Raw genomic sequence first — 19,947 nt, 5'->3', positions numbered from 1 at the left:
CGCAGTACTATTACATTAATTTAGCCAGGCCAAGTATGAGACTTCGCAACCCAACTTTATTGACAACTCAACACAATAGACAAGCCTTTTGTGTACATAATTACAACGCTCACCGTTCAGTAAATTAATGTCAGGTGTAAATATTTGTTTTTTCCAGAATCAAACTAAAAGCAGCAAAGACATGCAGGGAACAATTGTAATGAAGTGTGTGTTGATACACAAAAGAACCTCAAATTAATAAACAGTATGGTACAGTGTATAACATAAATAACTACATCGGCCTTTTTAAAACAGCTATGTTTAAATGTATGCACTGACAAGGGCGTTTAACTTTTATTCACAGAAAAGCTTTTAAAACAGATTCTGATTGAGCACCAAATTCACAGTGACGTGACTTTTAAAGAGAAAACAAATGCATAGGTTGCAAGTGTGCCGCAAATTCCACATCGATTCATTTTTTTTTTAAAGTCCCTCTCTCGGGGGGACACGATGACAGGGCAAAAAAAATAATTAAAATTGACTCCCTTCAATAATTACATGGGGGGGAGGATGATCGTTAAATATGTGACGGTAAACAAATGAGCAAAAGAAAGGCGTGTCATTTTAAAAGCCAAAATCAAGTCCTTCCAATAGATATACACGGTCCATCCTTTGCACAGAAGTCTTTAAAATATGAGTATAATACAATATTTAGTGTTTTTTTTGAGAAGCAAGTCATGATTTGGCAAACTGAAGTATTTCCAACTGCTGATGGCGGGGGGGGGGGGCTGAGAAGCAAAAAAAAAAAGAAAGGCACCATAGATGTCATCCGTAATTTTCAGCACGATCGCATTTAGTGCAAAAAAAAAAAAAAAATGGAGCAAAAAGAAGGCATCTCAGTTTTTGGCAGAGGAGCAAAGACTCCTTTTGGCTTGTTGGCGTTTCCGAGTCTGTTATTTCAAGCGCTCGATGAGTTCCTGTGTGAGGCCGAGGTTGAGCAGCTGCATGGCGGGCAGGTTGGCGAGGTGCGGGAACGCTTGGAGGAGCCTCTCCCAGCAACGCTCCAGCAAGCTGGGCACGGCCAGCCAGATCTTGAAGAGGGATCCAGTCCTCTTGTTCTCGTGGATGTTCACCACGCCGCCGTGGATGTACATGCAGCCCGTCTGCCCAATTAAAAAAAAATAATAATAATAATAATTTTTTTTAAAAAGTACATATTTATTTTATCTGCACTTGGAGTAATTTCCTGTTCGACTTCCTGTTGCTGACAACTACATAGTAAGCTTGATTAATGTATGCAATTTATTCTGACTCAGAAATTCCGCCTAGCAACAAGTGACCGCTGCTTCTGTTTATCTCTTTGTGTACAGCAGCCACATCCCCTTCTTTTTAAAAAAAAAAAATGTTTTTATTTTTTATGTTTTGATGGCTCAACGCTAGCGTCGTACCCACCGGCGTAACGGCGGCGCAGTGGAAGTACGCCGGCTCGGGCATCACGGCGGGCAGCCTGCTCCACTGGAACGTGTGAAGGTCGATCTTCCACAGGTCAGCCAATATGAACTCGCCGTTGTAGCCGCCGCAAATAAATACATCTAGAACGGGATTGAAACGGTCACGCGGAGTAGTCCCGATTCAAATGGATGGCGCTAACTTTAAAGTACTTACCGTTTCTTATTTGGACACAACTGTGACATCTTCTAGGAGCGGGAAATCCTATCGGAATCACACGTGGTTCAATACAAAACATCCGTCGTGAAATAATGTGACAATAGGACACACCTATTTTGTCATGAGGTTTTGTAGCAATCTCCTCCCAGGAATTGGTCTCTAGATTATATGCGTGAATCTGTTACAAGAAAACAAAACATGAAAAATTCACCCAATCAAGAGCTCTATTGAATATTTACCTTGTCCAGAGGGTAAGACGTCCAGGAGGTCCCTCCTCCTAAAATATAGATCCTCTGTCCGTCCTGTGCTATTTCATGTCTGTACCTGTAGCGGCGTGTCAAGTGTTTCGTAACGCGGACAAGACTTGCAGTAGAGGAAATTTGAAACCGTACCGTTCTTCGGGGAGGTCATCTGGAGGGTTGTTGGGCTTGAGGTGGATCCACTCCCTGGTGGTCAGGTCCAGCCTGTGCAGGTCTGTGCTGTATATGTACCCCGTCGTCCCCCCAAACACGTAGAGGAAGCCATTTATGATGACCATCGCCTGGATGAGGGATGACAAACTGTTAAACCTCGATCACTTGTCGGTGTCGGCGTCAGTAGAAGTGACCTGTCCGTAGATTCTGTTGGGCTTCTTCCCGCGACAGTTGAGCAGCGACCATCGTTTGTACTTGACGTTGCAAACGTGCACGTCGTTGCCGTTGTTCTCGCCGAAGGGGATCCCGGTGCCGCCAAACACCAGCAGGTTGTTACCGTGCAACACGGCTGCAGTGAGGAAACTGTGCTAAATGTTGACGTTTTTTTTTTTCTTTCCTTTTTGAGCTTCATTTAAATGTGAAATGAAACGAGGCGCTCCATAACGCGAGACATCCACCAATGCCACTGTTTACAAACTTGGGATGTCCGATACCATTCTTTTTTGAGATAACAGTATTAGTGGCAGGTATCGGCAGCCTCCCATGAGTACTCGCCCATCGCTAGTTCTTACATTTGAGTACTCGCTAATACTTTAATGCCACGTCTTGCAATTGTGATGAAAGTGTTTTATTTTCAGTCATACAGTATCTAGCAGACGTTTCACCTGACATGGAGGCCAACTCTGTGGGCACGAAGCCTTCCGTTTGTATCTGCTGCCATCGGCCTGTGGCAAAGTGGTACCTCCACAGCTCCCGGAATAGCGGGTAGTCCTCGTTCTCCGAGCCGCCCGACTCATCGTAGTCCGGGTTGTACCCCCCGAATACATAGAGGTTGGTGTTGTCGGCAACGCAGCGGTGGCCACTGCGGGCGGGGGGCGTACGACGACCTGAGGAGGAAAGAGATGACGCTGACTGAAATGCAGTGCACTTTTCCAAGGTTGATGCTTTGTTTTGTTTGAGACTGGCAGGGCTGGGCAAGATCAAGTGTACCCAATGAAGTGTCCAAGCGTGTCTTGTTACCTGTAAATGTGAAAATACCGTTTTGCAACGGGGATAACTCACCCACAACCAAACAGACCACGTAACGGGTTAAAAAAAACAAAAATGAATGTTTTCACCAAATAAAAATGAACAAGCCGGTTGCTAGCTTAGCATTAGCACTCGCTCAAATCAGAATAGTGGCTACGTTCTTAATATGTAGCGATGACTTGTATGGCTGCGCGTCTTTGTCAGACAACCGGTGACAGCAGTGAGGTAGCCATCATTAGCATGCGTGCTAATAATGTTGTTGATCGATCCGCGAGCGTCTGCTCACCGTGCAGCGGCCTGCCTGTCAGCTTCTCGAATTTATTCAACTGGTCCGGACAGCGATCGCCTTGGGCGTCCGTCATCTTGTCCCAGTTTTAGCGCGGCCTCTCCCACAACATCACACCGTGGAAAAACAGCTGCTACTAAAGTGCTCGGGAGACATGATGGTAAACGATAGCGGCGCAGCCCCAGAAGGTTTGAAGCCATACACTCATTTTACGCGAGGGCCTTGGCCAATCAGAGGACGCGTTCTTGGAACGCTGCGTCATTGGAGGTAGGCGGGGTCAATGGCCTTCAAAACAAGTTATTCTTGCCTTGTTCTAACTTGAAAACGTTTTTGTCCTCATCGCTAAGACAATTCGGCGCAGTAATAGAACGGCTGTTTTACCAGTGATGTTTTTCTGCTACTCGTGCTATTTTTGGCCTGGTAGTACACAATTAAAGAACTGTGCTGCAGCTTGTAGTTTTGAAGTGAGCGTGCCCGTGCCACTAATCCGAGCAACAGAAATGGGAATGGCTATTATTTAGCAAATCCCACAAGGATCATTTAAACTGGCTATTTTCATCACGGCTATTTTTGAAACCACTTATTGAAATATCAATAACCGACGGTGTTCCGTCTTCCTTGGAAGCAATTTAACTCATTAGATATGAAAAATGGAAAAATGTTATTTGATTTTACTTTAAAATACAAACACCAAAATTGAAATACATCTTAATTTCTATTTTGTTGTCTGGAACGAGTTAGGAAAAGTCTAAAAACGGTTTTATTTTCAATTCTTAAAAGAAATATCACGTGACACAAATCGAAATACGGCTCGTCGGATGTTGTCACTGAAAGCATTTCTCCTAGTGACCAGGAGATGGCGACAGCGTAGCGCCTGAAGACGATTTCATGAACTGTATTGTAATCTGGAATTTTTGGGGGGTATCATCTGTTAAAGAAATAAGAATATCATAATATAAGAAAAGTAATAAAAACAAATAAAAATGTAATGAAGACTAACTAATTAAAATCTGAAACAGATTTTGAATTATGGTTGAACAGCTTTATTTTAAAAATGATAATCAAAAAATGGTGGTACTCCGAGAAAAGATTGAAAATAATTTGACAATATAGACATGTTCAACCAATGTGTCGTTGAATTAAAATCATAGATATCTTCCAACTTGTAAGAAGTCAGTTGGCCAATATTTTCATACTCCACTACAACCATGAGGAAAGACCAACAGATTTAAACTTATTCATATGTACGAACATTAAAAAAAAAATCTCAACAATGTATTCAGAACACTCCTGATCTCGACTGATCTTACTTAACCATTCCCTCAACGGGAAACACGCATTTAAAGTTCACGACGGCCACCAGTCCCAAGATAATGTATTGCAGAATGGCTAACAACAATAAAAAAGTAAAACATCATTGTTGCCACCAAGCTTTTTGCACACAAAACAGAAAGGGGGTAGGGGGCGTTTGGAGTGCCATATGTGTTTAGTCAAATGTGAATGAATACATTATGATTTCCTTTGTCCTTTATGAATGTTTGTTTTGACCAAATCAATATTCTTCAGTGACGGTCGTGCATTGTTGCTAGGTGGCGCTAATGCGCCTAAAAGCTGCTTGCTAATCGCCAGTAAACGAACAGAGGAAGAAGAAGAATCCCAACATGGCGGCTCTTGGCAGCAGTCGTGGGGATCGCCTCGGCAACTCGAATCAAAACACATCTTCCCTCACGTCCCCGGAAAAAATCCGCGAGCTTCTCAAGGAAGGGGTCTCGGCACCCGGCATCGGTACCCACTGGTGGGTTAAAAAAAAACAACGTTGATCGGATTTTTACGACTTAGTTGTGCATCATTTTGGCTAATCTTCCTAGCTAACTAAGAAGCATGGCAACTATGCAACACAGTAAGCAGCACGAAGAGAGGCTTTTCTCAGATGTGAGCTTGTGGACTGTTTATCATCTATCTGACACATTTTGTGCACGCATTATCTCCTCCTCTTGCGCGAAGCCTGTGTTGCTAAAGTCCTCATGTTATCTCCCCTGGCCATGCTGTAAGTCAAAAGAGGGGTGGAGGGGGAATGACAGATGAACGCTGGCCCTGATGTTCAAGCTAAGATTAGAAGACTGGAAGTGTCTCTCTTTGGTCTACTCATGTTCGAAGCATGCATTCATTCAGAATTCAAAATGTTTACATTATAAAACTGTACATATAATTTCATGGTGTGATTTTTGTAATTGCAGTGGACAAGGTGATTCAAAAGACCCAGAAGTCACTAGCAACACTCCATCACCTTGCGAGGCAACCAACAAAGAGGCCTTTTTCAGTAGAGTTCAATCATACTCTATATCCTTTTGTTGTCCTACATATAAAAGGTTTACACAATATGTCAGTAATAATTGTATCAGGATTCCTTAGCACAACACTGTTTGAAATGGGCCGGGAAGCCCCGCGCGCTCTCCCCTCTCATGTGCGCTCGCTACGGCTGGATCAACATCGCCCACGACATGCTCAAGTGCTCCAGCTGCCAGGCCTTCCTCTGCGCATCGCTACAACTCACGCTGGACTTTGACAAATGTAAGATGAGTGATTCATAAATGAGACGAGCTTTAATCCGGGGCTTGGAGGTGTGATGCTTTTCTTCCTTCAACTAGATGAAACCCGCATCGCAGAGCTGTCCAGGCAGCTCCAGACCAAACATGAAAAGTTTTGTCCCTGGCCTGACTTTCCTTGTCCAGGTGGGGACACTTCACTTTAATACAAACATTGAATGCGCCATTTTAGCCTGACGCTTTGCGATTCTCCAAATGTTTCCTATTACAGAGCGGTTGTGGATTGTGACAGCCGGGGAGCCCTCAGAACTTCTGACCGCTTTTATCGAGCGTTATCAGAGCGCGTGTATGCTTGGACAGCAGCTTCCATCGATGAAGCCTGAGCTGCTAAAATCAATGGTGAGCAAGCCCGGATTTCAATCAATCATATGGAAATGTCTGATGTTACTATTTTCTGCCTTTTTTGTTTCTACGCAGTCATTGACTGAGGATGTCATTAGTGTTATCCTGCAACTGATAGAGGAGGAACAAAAAAGAAAGGGAACCACATGCTCGGAACCTTTTGCAGTCCAAGTGGCAGCGTGCATCGTTTCTCTCTGTGGCTGGGCTGCAAAGTGAGTTACTATATTACCCCTTTGCTTATAATGTCTTAATTGAGAGAAGGGCCGCAGCTGCCAAATAGTTGCCTTTTTATTCATGTGCATTGTCCTTGGAAAAAAAAAACAAAAAAAAACGGTGCCAGCGTTTACTAGTTAGCACCAAGGACAACATGAGTAGTCCATGGGTTTGTTCTTTAAAAAAAAAAAAGCACACCAGTGATGGGACACTGTGGAAAAAGAAGAAGGTTAACATTTATTGATTCAAACTTAATACGATACACATTTCTTAAAGCCTTAAACCTTATCTCGCTGACAATGGCTGGATTAAGTGTTCACATTGTCTCTTTTGTTTCCCCAGCCCAAGCGTGCACATGGCGACGCTGCCCATCCTCAACTGCTCCTACTGTATGCGCAAAGTGGGCCTGTGGAATTTCCACCAAATGGAAGGCACGGGCGGTGACGGAGATGCCGGGACGGATGCTCCAAGCGCTCCCGCCGCCTCGGCCCCCGCTCAGGAGGGCCCGGGGGAACAGTCGACTCCTTCCTCGCCCACACCTCCGTCCACTCCCAGTCGCATGAAGCTGAGGAGCCAGGACTCTTGCCGCTCTGACCAGGCAAGCTTTCAATGAAGTTCCATGAATAATATAACCTTTAGGCTATCAATCGTGGCTTTATGACCCGTCCGACAGGGTGAGGGCACTCCCGTAGCGTTGCGGGCCCGAGGTCGAGACTCGCCCAGTCCCGTTGAAGAGCCGCCGAGTCCCTTGATGAGGGGCAAGAGACCCGCGACTCGTAGCCGGGGGCAAGGTGACGGCCTGTCCCTTCCTTCCAAACGCTTCTGCCTCTCGTTAGCTGTAAGCTCCTCCGCCGCCGCCGCCGCCATGCATCAAAGTCCCCTAATTGCATTAAATGACTCGCTCGCTCGCTCCTTTAGGACGAGGTCGTGCACAAGAATGCCTTCGACCCGCTGGCTCAGCACAGAGACTGGTGTCCCTGGGTGGCCGTTGGAAAGGAGAATGTGGATCCGCAGGCCACGCCCCTTTCAGACGTCTTGCCAGCGCCTCATCAGCAAGGCTGGAAGGCCGTCCTTGACCTCCTCATGCCGGCGAAGAACACAAACGCAGCGGCTGGCAGTCCAGCACAGGCAAGTGGAACATTTTCGCTTGCTTATTACTTTGACCCAAGATGACTTGGCACGTCATCTCACGTTGTCGTCTTCTGTCTTGTCCTCCCAGGGCCCACCTGATCGCTCCAAAAGGGTGTTTGCTATATTCCGTCAGTGGCAAATATCCGCTCCATCTCAGTAGAAGGCATCAATTAAAACATCGCACCACTGGACTGAAGAGATGAGCAACAGTATATCATATCCCATCGCTCTGTAGAGGAAGACCTCTTCTGAATTTTGGGATACGAGCACATCATGTTTGATGAAAATTTGTGGAAGACAGGAAATCCCTGACGATGAGAAAGAGCTAGAATGGCTCGACACTGGATAGGCAATGTTTACTTTCGGTGTGTGTTGAGACGGTGTTAGACTATCACCTCAAATTCACAAATAGCATGACTGTGTGTGTGAGTGAGGTTACTTAACGCCGGATGATTGCAGGTTGGTAAATTGTGTGCCATGAACATGTTTGGACTTAGCTGCCTAGACTTTCTATTTGACTTCTCGTGACATCGCATTGCTTATCTGGTCCTCATTATCATGCATGTGTTGGTTAATAAAATGGCCCTCTTAAATGTTGTATGTTCACATTTCTTATGAACCTTTAAGAGATTGGAATCAGATTGCTCTTAATGCAAGTGCATTATTACTGTTTTACATGTCCTAAATTGTGTTGATTGATTGTCATTTAGAAGTTGTATTTAATTATGTAAATGTTAACAGCCCAGAAGACTGATTTTGATCACATTGGATGGACTTTATTTTTTAGAATTGTGCATTATAAAGAATACATGTTTATATATTAGTGTTGCTATTTTCAAAGCTTTCTTTTTCATCTGAAAGGGTCATATAATTAATTTTATGATGAGTCAGACATCCCTGACAGTGTTTTGACAGATTGCAACAAAGAAACGCGTTTCATCTGACTGTATCACGTTGTCTTGTTTGCTCTACATTAAAAACTACAAATATGTCCGTCGACGGTGACGTTGGGTCGCGCATATATGACGTATGCGCGGAGGGATCCCAGCTTGTCAGAACCATGGCCAGATCGCTGAGAGGCAGTGAACGCCAGTCGTCTGTCGAACGTTAGTTCGGCCGCAGAGTAGGACGGAGACGCTCAAGCCGAGAAGAAGTGTTTGCGGCCAACATTTCCCCCAAGCCAATGTTAACTTTCGGATAGTGCCGTTTGCTAGTCTCTCTAGCGTGTCGGGAGCTAGCTTTCCGTTGACCTGCCTGTGTTCTGCGGTGGAAATCGCAAAAATGTCGTCTCCAAGTCCGGGCAAGAGGCGAATGGACACCGACGTGGTGAAACTGTATCCTTTTTACCAACATAAACAAGCCTCATTTGCCTCTTGGGCCACTTTTGTCCTTTTGTGTGTGGAGTTATGATACGAGCTAACGTTCCATTGACGTCTGTCCTGGTGTCTTAACACACATAGAGCCTCCATTGTCACTGACTGGTGTTTGTGTAAACATTTTGTTATCAAAGCCTGGGCTACTCGTAACCTGTGTACTATTTCGTTGACGATTCAATTTAACGAGCTAACAACGTCCACTTTGTGTCTTTTGGGTTCACTAAACTATCGTTACGTTGGGGTTTATTGTTTAGCTCGCTCGTCTTGTGTTCAAAAATAACTGCAGGAGCTCGAGCAGATGCTAACGTTGCTCAGCCCTTTACAGGAATGTCTTTCATTTTATGGGGGACACTTTGAATGTAGCACGGCATTAATAAAACACCCCTACTCCTATGGGTTTGCCCTGCCTGCTGTCAAGGGGATTTGTGTCAATTTTCGCCTCCTTTTACACGTTGGCACACCAGCTTGTTTACATAATGCACAACGGACGTCAACTGAGAACGCTGGCTGTTTTGTCTTTTGTTCCGACAGTTCTTCGCTTAAAGCGCTGCCTGTTGTGCGATCAGGGCAGATCTGGCAGAATGTCTTCGAAAATGTGCCGTTTTCCAAGAGCACTCGCGCAGCTGTCACTTTGGAACGCTAGCTCGTAGCTTGTGTGTTAGCTTAGCGAGCTAGCGACAAGTCTTGTTGGTTGTTTTTTCAACATCAAAATGGCCACCTGATCTCCCCGAGGCGCACCGTACTGTACTTGTGGGGGCCGCCTGGCAAACGCAACACAAGCCAACGTGTGCCTTTTTTTGTTGTCTTCGTCGTTTATTGAAACATTCCTTGAAAATAGGAGGTGACCCGTGGCAGGCAGGTGAAGGTGCACTGCAGGTGTCGCGAGGCCAACTTTTTACACATCATGCTTGTTTTCAAGTCGTTGTGTCACTGTTTGTTCGTGTTTTTGTCTTGTAAACATATGCTGAAATCTGGAACTGTTTTTTTTTTTTTTTTTTTTTTCCCCACCCACTACAACATCACACCGGTCTGTATGCTGTTCTAGAAGCACAGTAGTTTTTTTTTTTTGTTTGTTTGTTTTTGTCCCAGCACAGTGGAGCCTAATCATTGGGTGGGCTGTTACTAGACAGAAAGCACATGAGGGAGGTGCTTAGAACAGCTGATGGATGGCAGTAAAGCTTAGTCAGATGTGTGCCTTCCCACTAGGTTGTGCCTAATAAGGGGAAGTTGTCCTGGAACTGTCTGCATTTAATCAAGCAGGGTCATTTTGCATTATATGTCAATGTACGTTTGTTTAATCCTGCTGGCAATGTTTAACCTCCCCCCCCCCCCTTCTCCCTCATGGTTGTGGGTGAAGTGAGGGGGGGGTGGGCGGACAGGTTTTTGCCACCACCTGCTCACTTCTCTTCACTAGCATATGCAGGACGCATTTGCTGACCATGCCATCTTGTCCTTGCATCACCCACTTTATTGCCGTAACCAAAACCAGAAAGTCATACCGCGCTATTAATTTGCCACCGGAGAGCTGGGGAATCTAGAGCGAGGACCGTGAGGGAATACCTGGAAATGAAAGTCGGAGTGACTGCGGCGTGTTGTTTGGCCCGATCCAAGTGCAGGGGTTTGTCCCGTTGATATTGTTTGCGACCTGCCGGCATTCCAGTCACATGACATCTTGCTACTATTATTAATAAGATGCTCATGGTGTACTGTTGACGCCACATCCTTTGCGACATTGAACCTAATCATTCTCGACTAGATAGTTTGCCTAGCATTACTTGTGTAGTTAAAAAGTAGGATGGTTGTTTGTTTATTTTTTATTTTTTCAGTTTTTACTCCAACCTCCCAACCTAACATTCACCCCTTCATAGGGCATTGCGGTCGCTCAATTAGTATGTTTGCCTTGCAATTATTTGCACTTATCATCGCCCGCTCACTCGCTTTCCTCGCGCTTTCTCGCAGCGAGCCGCTGGAATTCGAGCGCAGGTTTGCCACAAAGGACTTAAGCCTATGGTGAATGCGAGCTCTTGTGCCGTCTGGATGGTGGAATTTGGCGGTCGAGAACGGGGCGGGAACCTCGCGCAAAGCTAATATTCTTAGAAACGCGTCGGAAAAGGTTGAGGTTGTTACGTTGGCGAAAAATGTCAAATGCAGACACCTGTCAAAGGTGAGATTATTCTTTTTTTTCTTGTCTGTAAACTGCACTTTTCTGGCCCCCCTGTCTAGAAAGTGAATCTGTTAGTTCCCTGTTGAAGTGTCATTACCTCACTGCGGCTGCACAGACATTGTATTCTACATTTCAGTCACTGCTGGAAGGTCTTGAAAATGATTGTCTAGCAGTTCTGTGAAGCATGGCGACTCGCAATTTATATTCAGCACGGTGGGGAGTTGAGGTCCGTGCCTCAGCGCTCTCCCCCCCCCCCCCCCCCCCCCCCCCCCGCCCCCGGTCTCCATCGTGACACGTTTGGGGTCTTTTGTCAGTTATTTTTTTTGTCCTTACAGGTGAGTGTGACTGGGAAGCGCTTCCTTTATCCTTTAAGTGTCCATGCAGCGTTTTGCCCTCAAGCGACTGATTTATTCTTATGCTGGGGTAGGTTTCAACATTTTTTTTTTTTTTTTTTTTTTTAAATCCCCCCGCCGCCCCTCCACGCCACACAGCTCTCTCGCCCACCTCCCTCCCGAGTCTGAATGCCAAATCGGTTGCTTTATCCACTCTCCACTTGGGTTATTCAGCCCCCATTGTTGAGCTCCTGAAACACGACATCCGGGCAGCATCAGCGGCCCCGGGCCCTTTTGTTGTTTTTGCGACGTCGGCCTCCTGCCACAGGCCACGTCGGAGCCACAGGCGCTGAAGCTGCACTGGGCCAAAAGAAGGGGAGGGGCCAGGTGTTTTCAGACGGACTCGACTGATTGATCGACTCGACAGGAGCGTAATCAATCAATCAATCAATCAGTCAGTCAGTCTGCTCCAGTGATCTTGATTTCCAGACGGTGAACGCAGGGGGTTTTTGGTCGTCCCGAGTCAGCGCTTCCTGCCATTGTGAAGAATTTAGTGTTGGATTGCTCACCCTTCAAAAGGGAATGTGTGCCGGGTTTCGATAGGTTAGTTGTACCCTACTCGATGATCTGCTGTGACAATCGTAATCCTTCGAATTGAGAGCAGGCAAACGTTTGCCCTTCCTTTGTTTTTTTTGGAGGAGATTTCAAATCTTCGCATCGTTTCGGAGGCATTTGGCCGCTTTTCCCGGGCTTGAATCGAAAGTTCATCAAGGAGCAAGGCATCTGTAGACGATAGGAGGTTTGAGGCCCTTCCAGTTAATCTCACAGCACGATCAGCGATGCTGGTCGTATGCATGGCTGAGTTCCCTTAGAAAGACAGATGGACTGAAGTTCCTTTCTTTGTTTTGAAAAGTTTTTTTTTTTTCCCTCCCCCCCCCCCCCCCCCAGCCGGCCTCTGCCGTTCACCCACAAGCACGGGGTCTCCTTCATTTCCATTGAATCAAGATAAATAAGCGGCGTGATTGCAAAGTCAAATGACCTCGTCAACCTTCGTCTCCCTTATCGGTACGCGATCGTAGGGGATCGTAGTGCAATAAATGGCACTTGTGCTGCAATAACATGTGAAACGACATTATCAGTACTACCTGAAAACAGTCATTCGACTTCCAAGTTTATGACGCTAGCTTTAGCCAAAAAGTTTTTTCAGGAGGAAAAGTGAGAGGAGCCGGGCGCCATTTTTTTCCCCCCGTCGCGGCAACGGATTCCACGCCGCCCGTCCTTACCGCAGGTGGGCGCGCTTCGCCGCTTTTTCGGGGGCAAGTCAGGGCGCGGAGTCATCGGTTGAGCTCGCGCGGCGCAGCGTTGCAAAGATGCGCGTTAGCATGGGAGCAAATTGAATTCCCCCCCCCCTAGGGGGCGGGTGGGCCAATTATGACCTTACGGCAGCGGCTAAAAATAGATTTTGTATTTTGGGTTATTAGGCGATGCTAAATGAGCTAACATTGATACCTTTTCATTTCCCTACGAAATTCTATCTGGGTGTGTGTAGCTTGTTTGTATGCGGCGCTGTATCTTGCACTTTTTCCTTCCAGCAGACGCGTCGCCGCCGCGTCTTTTATTTTTTCGAAAGAGGAAGCTGTTGTGCGCCGATGGACGGCTGCAATACTTCCTGCCTTTCATCTGCAAGGCCTCCGCGATTGCTCATTGTCGCCCTTTGCCCGCCCGCAAACGGCGTCAGACGTTTTGTGTTTGCTCGAGGACGTTTTCGGTCAGTGGTTGAGAGCCGCGCAAAGTCTCTGTTTTAGAAACACCCGCCAAGCTTCCCCCTTGGCCCGGCTACCGCCGCTTTTGTTTGGACTCGCCCGTTGAGCTGTCAGGGTTCAGTTTGGTGCGTCTAAGAATAGCGCGCCCATTCTGCCCTCACGCATTCAAACGCTGTCGCGGAAACAATTTCGGGAACAGGAATGTTCGAACAGAGTTTCCCTAATTGACTTGCGTGTACCACAAGGCTTGTATCCGAGCCCACTCTCATTCCGTTAGCTGTTCTGCTGTTAGCAGAAAAGTCTCTAAAAACGGACTCTTCATGTTTGACTGGTTTTTGAAGCGCTTGACTTGTCATCCGGAGCAAAGCGATGATGTCATTCCGCCTTCAAGGGAAAGCTGTCTCGTGCTACCACTACCTTTTGCCTGTCCGCGGCACGCCGCTTTGTTGGCTGACCCGATTCCACCCTCGCCTTTTCTAATGTTGCTTTTGGAGGGCCGCAGTCTATTGGCCCCATCTTGGGTTTCGGCTAACGCGCCATCCGCACGCGGTCGGGTGGCGGCGCATAATGAGCCAGGCGTTTGTTTATATGCCGCAGTCGAGCTTTTTGGCCGTCACGTGACGTGTTCTTAAGTCGCTCGCGGGTACGTCAAGCAGTGTTTTATGTTATTCACTAACTTTTCGTTTGCTGCTTTTTTCTTTTTTTTTTTTTTTTTTTTGCCGGAGAAGCTTGGTAATGGCTTCCATTCCATGTCAGCTGGTGGTCACGGTAGTAGATGCTGTTTTATGAGTGACTTGAAGAAGCTGGTGTTATTAGATTCCGTGGTAATGAGTATTTACGGGGACGTTTTGTGTTTGAAATGTGCTGCGTCACTGCGATTGAGACAATGGTGGAATTTGTGCGTTCCTCATTTTCAAACAAATATAGATGCTTGGGAGCTGGTTTTTAAAAAAAAAAAACACAAAAAAAAAAACTCATTTGCCTTTTGACTCAGCGCCTGTCTTCCACGTTTGTGTTCCACACTTGGAAAGATGTTGGTCAGGATGGGATATTTTTAAGGAATGAAAATAAGACATGTCTACACCACAAGCGTAAACACTATTTGCAGCATATTTATACACTTGGACCTCTTTGAAAAGTCAAACTGTGGCCGGCGAGGGATAAATGTTGAATTGTAGTCGAGAAAGTAGTTTGTCAGGCTTTTTTTTTTTTTTTAATTTTTTTAAAGCTAGTGCGCCACATTTTTCAGGTGCTCACAGGAAGTAAAGCACGCAAATTTAGATGAGGGATTGATTCTGTTTAGGTCAGACGGTGTGTGTGTGTGTGGATGAAAAGATAATGACACCCAGTGCAAGCCACAGATTATGACTTATCTATACTAATCCAAGGTAAGGGATAGTGGGGGGTGTAGCGCAACGCAATAACTTGTCGCCGTGGCTTCCAAACAAAAACGATTGCACCTTACTTAAAAGACGTCGTATGGGGGCGAAAGCAGAAAAGAGGAATTCAAAGCGGCAAGTTTGACTCAAAACCTCCCATCTCTGCTGACTTTACACGGCCACCACGATGAGCGCTTTGCCAAGTCCGACTGAGAGTGTAAACAATTGTCAGGATGCTAGCGCGCTAACATGTTCCGATCTCTTGACGTCCTCGGAAAGTCGCGGCCCGGCGTCTCGACCCGGGCCGAGCGGTGACACGTCGGCTGGCTCGGGTCAGGGGATTCCGCCTCGCTTTCGCCAGAGTTTAAAATAACCCCTCGGTTTGATTTGACCCTTTGGGATTGGGGAGGGGGGGGGGGGGGGAGTGCTAGAGGGGGTCAGCGCTTAAAGCTAATGGGATACGCACTCCACCAGGACTGACAAGCCAGCTGCTACCGCGTGTGCAGCTCAAGGGTCTTTACGGCCTCGGCTTGTTAATGCTTTCATTGAGCCCCCCCCCCCCCAAAAAAAAAAAGATTAATGATCACAGCGCAATAGCTATTGATTGTGAATTAGAGTCCTTGACAGCCTATCAGCATCGAAAGCAAACATGAAGTCACCATCCTCAGCGGACTCAACGAGTTTGTAGTGAAGTTTTTCGGACCACAGGGAAGTAAGTATGTCTTTTTAAAAACTTTGATTGTTTGCTGCTGAATGCAGGGGGGGGAAAAAAAAAAAAAAAAAAAGGCGGGGCTTGTCTCCCATCAAAGTCTTGAAGCTGTGCCAGTTGGAACACCGGCGGGTTTTCTTTCAGTTGAGACCGAACCTGCGCCTAAGCCGGAAGAAAAAAAATTAGCCTGACAAATGTATATCTCCCGCTCGATTTCAGCGCCGTACGAGGGCGGCGTGTGGAAGGTGCGAGTGGATCTGCCCGACAAATACCCCTTCAAATCGCCGTCAATAGGTGAAGCGCGTCGCCCCCGCCGTCGCAATTTCGCCCTTGTAAAGCTCATCCCCGCCGCTTCACTTTTTCAGGATTCATGAACAAGATCTTTCATCCCAACATCGACGAAGCGTAAGTACAGCCGCCGATTAACACAATGTAGCAAGCGAATTGATTTATTTATTTAATTTTTTTTTTTTTTGCTAATACTTAGCGCTGTTTCAAAACTGTTCATAATTCCTTGCATCTGATCCAAAACAGCCCCAAAGCTTGGTGCTGCGACCACCATGCTTGCCATAACAAAATCTCCTGAATACATGTCGAAATTTTTGTTTTTGTTTTTGTTTTTTGCACCTGGCCTGAGACGAGTTGAAGGGAATTATGAGCAGTTTGAAAGATCGCCCGCTGTGAGCACATAACCTTATGAATAAATAAATGTCAAGGAAAGCCTCCTAGAACATTTGGGATTGATTTGGGGTTATTCAGGGGAAACGTTTAAATGGTGACATATATGCGCCGACTGGAGCACGAATGACGATTTCCTGATCCTGAGCTGCAGCCCAGTTCCAAGAGGGTGTGGACACTTATGCAACCTCACCCATCCCAGTTGTTTATACTGTGTGTAAATAACAACATGCCTTCTGCTCGTCCACGCCAGGTCAGGAACGGTGTGTTTAGATGTCATCAACCAGACGTGGACAGCCCTTTATGGTGAGTGTGTGTGTGCGCGCGCGCGTTCGCGTGTGTTTTGCCAAATAGGCTTAAATCTTCTTACCGAGGGGAGAGGTGAATGAATACTAAGGAGGTGGCAGCAGTTACGTATCAAAATACGGTGGTGTCGACTTCGTTTTTTCTTGCTAAGCGGATTTAGTTTCATTGGGCCAGAAAGTCTGTGCATGAATTGCCATTGCCATTATTTTCCATGACTTCCGATTTTGTTTTGTTTTGTTTTGAAAATAGAGAGTATGTAACACCCATCGAATGCACGTCGGAAATGCGGCACGAAATAATAACACAAGCAAGTTATTTACATACCCTTGGATAAATGTCAACGCAACACCGTGTCGTTTGTTGGTTTTTGTTGATTATGGCGGTGCCATGTGGACAAAAGGGGGAGTGTTTTGACAAAAGTCAATGGTGAAATCCCGAGCTCTCGCTGGCCCGCAAGTTGGACTGGGTTACATTTCGAAATTCCATTGGCCGTGTGAAAGAGGAATAGCGACGAGGTCACCAATCTAATTTTGTTCAAACAATACTTTTTTTTGTTGTCTGTTTTGGGGCTTGGACGTTCGAATCGACTTCGACAGCGAAAGGAGGGAGTGACGTATGCCGTAAAGCAAATCAGGACATTTGTATTTTTTTTTTTTTCTGTGCCGGGGTTACTCCCTCCCTCCTCAAAGTTTGCTTAGTGCCAGTAAAAATCATCCAGACCCCCTAAGGGCATGACAAAAGTCCCATTCAACTACTTATAAGTCCACGTTTCATCAAAAGAGTTGTGAATTTTTTTCTATTAAAATCGAATTCTTGCCCAGTGTTGCTTTAAATGGGGGCGGGGGGGGGGGAGGCTGATTATGTTTCAAAATCCTTCTGTCCTGTTTTCTCTTGGGACATAGGGCAGCATTTGGCTCCTTCAGTACAATATTAGCCATGCAATCAGTTAGCCGCGGCAACCGCTAACGTACACGCAGCGTGCACTTTGGAAGCGTAGTGGATAGTGTCGAGCAGGGAAGCAACCATCCGCCAATTTTCTCGGTGGGCCTTCAAAGGGTGAGTAACTCTACTTGACTTGAGTTTGTCTCACACATCGGTTCACTTCTCTTGTTGGACGGCTTTGGCATTGCGAATTAAGTTCAACTCCGGAGCGTGACTGGCTTTTTTTTTTTTTTTTTTTTTTTTTTTTTTTTTTGTTCCCCGCCAGATCTGACCAACATCTTTGAGTCGTTCCTGCCCCAGCTGCTGGCGTACCCCAACCCCATCGACCCTTTGAACGGAGACGCGGCCGCCATGTACCTGCACCGGCCGGAGGAGTACAAGCAGAAAATCAAAGGTTGGCATCCGACGGAAGCAAAAGTCAAGCCTCTTTCTTTCTCAGTGTCGCGTTTCGTGACGTGTTGCCGCGTGTGTGCGTGCGTGCGTGCAGAGTACATCCAGAAATATGCAACAGAGGAGGCACTAAAGGAGCAAGAGGAAGGGGCGGGCGACTCTTCGTCCGAAAGCTCAATGTCCGATTTCTCCGAGGACGAGGCCCAGGACATGGAGTTGTAGTGGTGGACGTCCTCCTCCTCCTGCACCAAACCCCCAAGCCCCCCCCCCCCCCTCCCCCCTTCCCCACAGAGACTATATTTGATTTCCTAACCCATGACAAAGCAGACTTATAATATTCATATTTAAACACCTTGATTTTTTTTTTTTTTTTTTTTTTATTATTATTATTACTAAACAAGGATTTTTATGAATATCTAGCTTCCTCCTCTCCCCTCTCGGCATCTCTTCCTCATACTCCCCTCTATTTTTTTTTTTTTCCCCTTGTGTGTGTGTGTGTGTGAGTGTGTGTGTGTGTGTGTGTCAAGGGGGTTGTGGTGCCCAACGCAAAGACAGTATTTGAACAAGAGACGCACAATCACGCACAGGGTATGTCGCTACGCTCAAGGACGGATGCGATCCCGCTTTTTTTTTTTTTTTTTTTTTTTTTTTTTTTTTTTTTTACCAGAACATATGACGTCGCCAAAGCGTGACGCCACTGCCCTGGGCGCGCTTTGGATTCACAGGGGGTTCTGTTTTCCCCCGTTTTTAATTTCTCCCCAGTTTTATCCCAGCGCAGGAAGGAAGGAGACGAGGTGTTGGGATTAATTTTCTCGCCCAACTCCCCCCCCCCCCCCACCTCCACCCTCGCATTTGTGTGTCTACAGTACCAAACATGGCAGTCCAAGTGCTCGGAGAGGACCTCGCAATGTATTCCCCCTCCGAGAATGCAGTAGTGTGGATCCCAGCTCACCTCCCCCTCTTTTGTGCCTCGTCAACAACAACACCACAAAAAAAGGAAGGCGGTCAAGAAACAAAAAACAAAACAAAAAAAAAAAAGCACATTTGGTACTCCTCTTCCTCTTTGGACAATCTACACTTAGATGGATGCTACCACATAGCTAGTTCTGGGTTGCAAGTCCTCCAAATAGATAGCATTCATACGGCTTTAGTCTTGACTTTTTTTTTATTTTTTGTTTTTTATTTTTTTTAGTTAGTTGGCGTCTGTCGTGTGATGATATGTATACGATGCTTCATTTGTACAGATGTTTCCTAGCGTAGTCCATCCAAAACAAGAGGCACATGGAAAGCTGGGCACCACGTCCTTGGTTTGTCTTGCATCGGCGGTACATTTTTAAGAGGTTCAGTGTAGCAGGATGCTTTTTTTTTTTTTTTTTTTTTATAAAAGTTGATTTGGGATCGGCGCCCACTCAGGATAACCCAAAAAGGTCGTATGCAGATTCTCAGCTTTCGATTTTTCTCTGGAAGCAGCCAACAAATGTTCTTACTCCCCCTCCTTTTTTTTTTTTTTTTTCCTTTCATTCTTAATCCTAACCACCAAACAGCAATGTTATGAAATTCATGAATCGTAATCCCCGCGCCCCTTGAAGAGAGTTTTTTGTTTTGAAAGTAATCCAGATTGGAATTATTTTTACATTTGTGCAGTATTGTGCTGGACCTCTGTAGTCCCACTTAGGTTGTTGAAGCAAAATAAGAAAGCCCCCGCCTCCAAAAAAAAAAAAAAATAGAAATTGATGATTTGTAATCTCTTGAGAAAAAACAAACAAACAGCTCTCTTTATGTTGAAGTCGTACTTTTGTTTTTGAAGAAGCATTGTGCACCTGCTGGGTAATAAAGTGATCATATACTCAGCCTCAGCCTGCTGTTGGTGTGGAAAAGGTCAACTAACAACTGTTCTTTGCGTCTCGTAAATAAATGGAATCAGCTACATTTTGATTTTCAAACTAAATTAGCTTTTTTTTTTTTTTTTTTAAGACTTAACCAAATACGTGAAATGTCCTAAGTGGCCCTGGTTGAAAAGTGTACCTCGAATCATGACAAGGAGTTGACTTGTGTTGCGTTCAGGGAGCCTTTGTTGTATTTCAGCACAGCGTACTCCCCATCTGTGTCTACCTATTGTGCACTTGCATGCACACCTCCCATTCCCGTTATTACTTGTGCCACATGTTTTGGGCACGTCAAAGCCCACACATACAACACAGCATGTAGTCTTGGCTACTTAGAGTGATTTATTTTTATTTA

At 45.8% G+C, this 19,947-nt stretch overlaps 3 protein-coding genes across 3 annotated transcripts; 2 read left to right on the top strand and 1 right to left on the bottom strand.

Annotated features, from left to right (window-relative positions):
• Window positions 1-36: 36 nt before the first annotated feature.
• Window positions 37-3,608, bottom strand: klhdc10 (kelch domain containing 10). The gene is made up of 9 exons (XM_086022318.1): window positions 3,376-3,608; window positions 2,726-2,947; window positions 2,255-2,409; window positions 2,040-2,188; window positions 1,887-1,971; window positions 1,759-1,825; window positions 1,645-1,692; window positions 1,432-1,571; window positions 37-1,142 (listed from the first exon to the last, which is right to left on the bottom strand). Exons 1-9 carry the CDS (start codon window positions 3,449-3,451, stop codon window positions 933-935), a joined length of 1,152 nt encoding a protein of 383 aa, XP_085878444.1. The 5' UTR covers window positions 3,452-3,608; the 3' UTR covers window positions 37-932.
• A 1,390-nt stretch (window positions 3,609-4,998) lies between these two features.
• zc3hc1 (zinc finger, C3HC-type containing 1) lies at window positions 4,999-8,264 on the top strand. The gene is made up of 10 exons (XM_086022317.1): window positions 4,999-5,170; window positions 5,613-5,713; window positions 5,794-5,946; window positions 6,024-6,107; window positions 6,193-6,320; window positions 6,399-6,535; window positions 6,879-7,134; window positions 7,210-7,374; window positions 7,455-7,664; window positions 7,756-8,264. The coding sequence occupies exons 1-10, from the start codon at window positions 5,037-5,039 to the stop codon at window positions 7,825-7,827; spliced, it is 1,440 nt and encodes a 479-aa protein (XP_085878443.1). The 5' UTR covers window positions 4,999-5,036; the 3' UTR covers window positions 7,828-8,264.
• A 446-nt stretch (window positions 8,265-8,710) lies between these two features.
• ube2h (ubiquitin-conjugating enzyme E2H (UBC8 homolog, yeast)) lies at window positions 8,711-19,676 on the top strand. The gene is made up of 7 exons (XM_086022319.1): window positions 8,711-9,001; window positions 15,317-15,393; window positions 15,610-15,684; window positions 15,756-15,795; window positions 16,322-16,374; window positions 17,582-17,710; window positions 17,804-19,676. The coding sequence occupies exons 1-7, from the start codon at window positions 8,949-8,951 to the stop codon at window positions 17,926-17,928; spliced, it is 552 nt and encodes a 183-aa protein (XP_085878445.1). The 5' UTR covers window positions 8,711-8,948; the 3' UTR covers window positions 17,929-19,676.
• The last annotated feature ends 271 nt before the right edge of the window (window positions 19,677-19,947 follow it).

Source organism: Filicampus tigris, chromosome 22 (genome assembly GCF_054856515.1).
Source record: "Filicampus tigris isolate MCC_2025a chromosome 22, RoL_Ftig_1.0, whole genome shotgun sequence".
NCBI lineage: Eukaryota > Metazoa > Chordata > Actinopteri > Syngnathiformes > Syngnathidae > Filicampus > Filicampus tigris.
The sequence above is the reverse complement of the archived record's forward strand: the minus strand, read 5'-3'. Positions and strand labels throughout refer to the sequence as shown.

Bases quoted from the DNA above. Each gene is read 5' to 3' on its own strand.
- klhdc10 (XM_086022318.1), bottom strand. From the start codon at position 3,451: ATGACGGACGCCCAAGGCGATCGCTGTCCGGACCAGTTGAATAAATTC. The intron at 1,572-1,644 runs GTAAGTACTTTA...ATCCCGTTCTAG, and splicing joins TTGTGTCCAAATAAGAAACG to ATGTATTTATTTGCGGCGGC. The intron at 1,143-1,431 runs GTGGGTACGACG...TTAATTGGGCAG, and splicing joins ACTGCGCCGCCGTTACGCCG to ACGGGCTGCATGTACATCCA.
- ube2h (XM_086022319.1), top strand. From the start codon at position 8,949: ATGTCGTCTCCAAGTCCGGGCAAGAGGCGAATGGACACCGACGTGGTG. The intron at 15,394-15,609 runs GTAAGTATGTCT...GCTCGATTTCAG, and splicing joins GTTTTTCGGACCACAGGGAA to CGCCGTACGAGGGCGGCGTG. The intron at 15,685-15,755 runs GTGAAGCGCGTC...TCACTTTTTCAG, and splicing joins CTTCAAATCGCCGTCAATAG to GATTCATGAACAAGATCTTT.
- zc3hc1 (XM_086022317.1), top strand. From the start codon at position 5,037: ATGGCGGCTCTTGGCAGCAGTCGTGGGGATCGCCTCGGCAACTCGAAT. The intron at 5,714-5,793 runs CTATATCCTTTT...CCTTAGCACAAC, and splicing joins CAGTAGAGTTCAATCATACT to ACTGTTTGAAATGGGCCGGG. The intron at 6,321-6,398 runs GTGAGCAAGCCC...GTTTCTACGCAG, and splicing joins CTGAGCTGCTAAAATCAATG to TCATTGACTGAGGATGTCAT.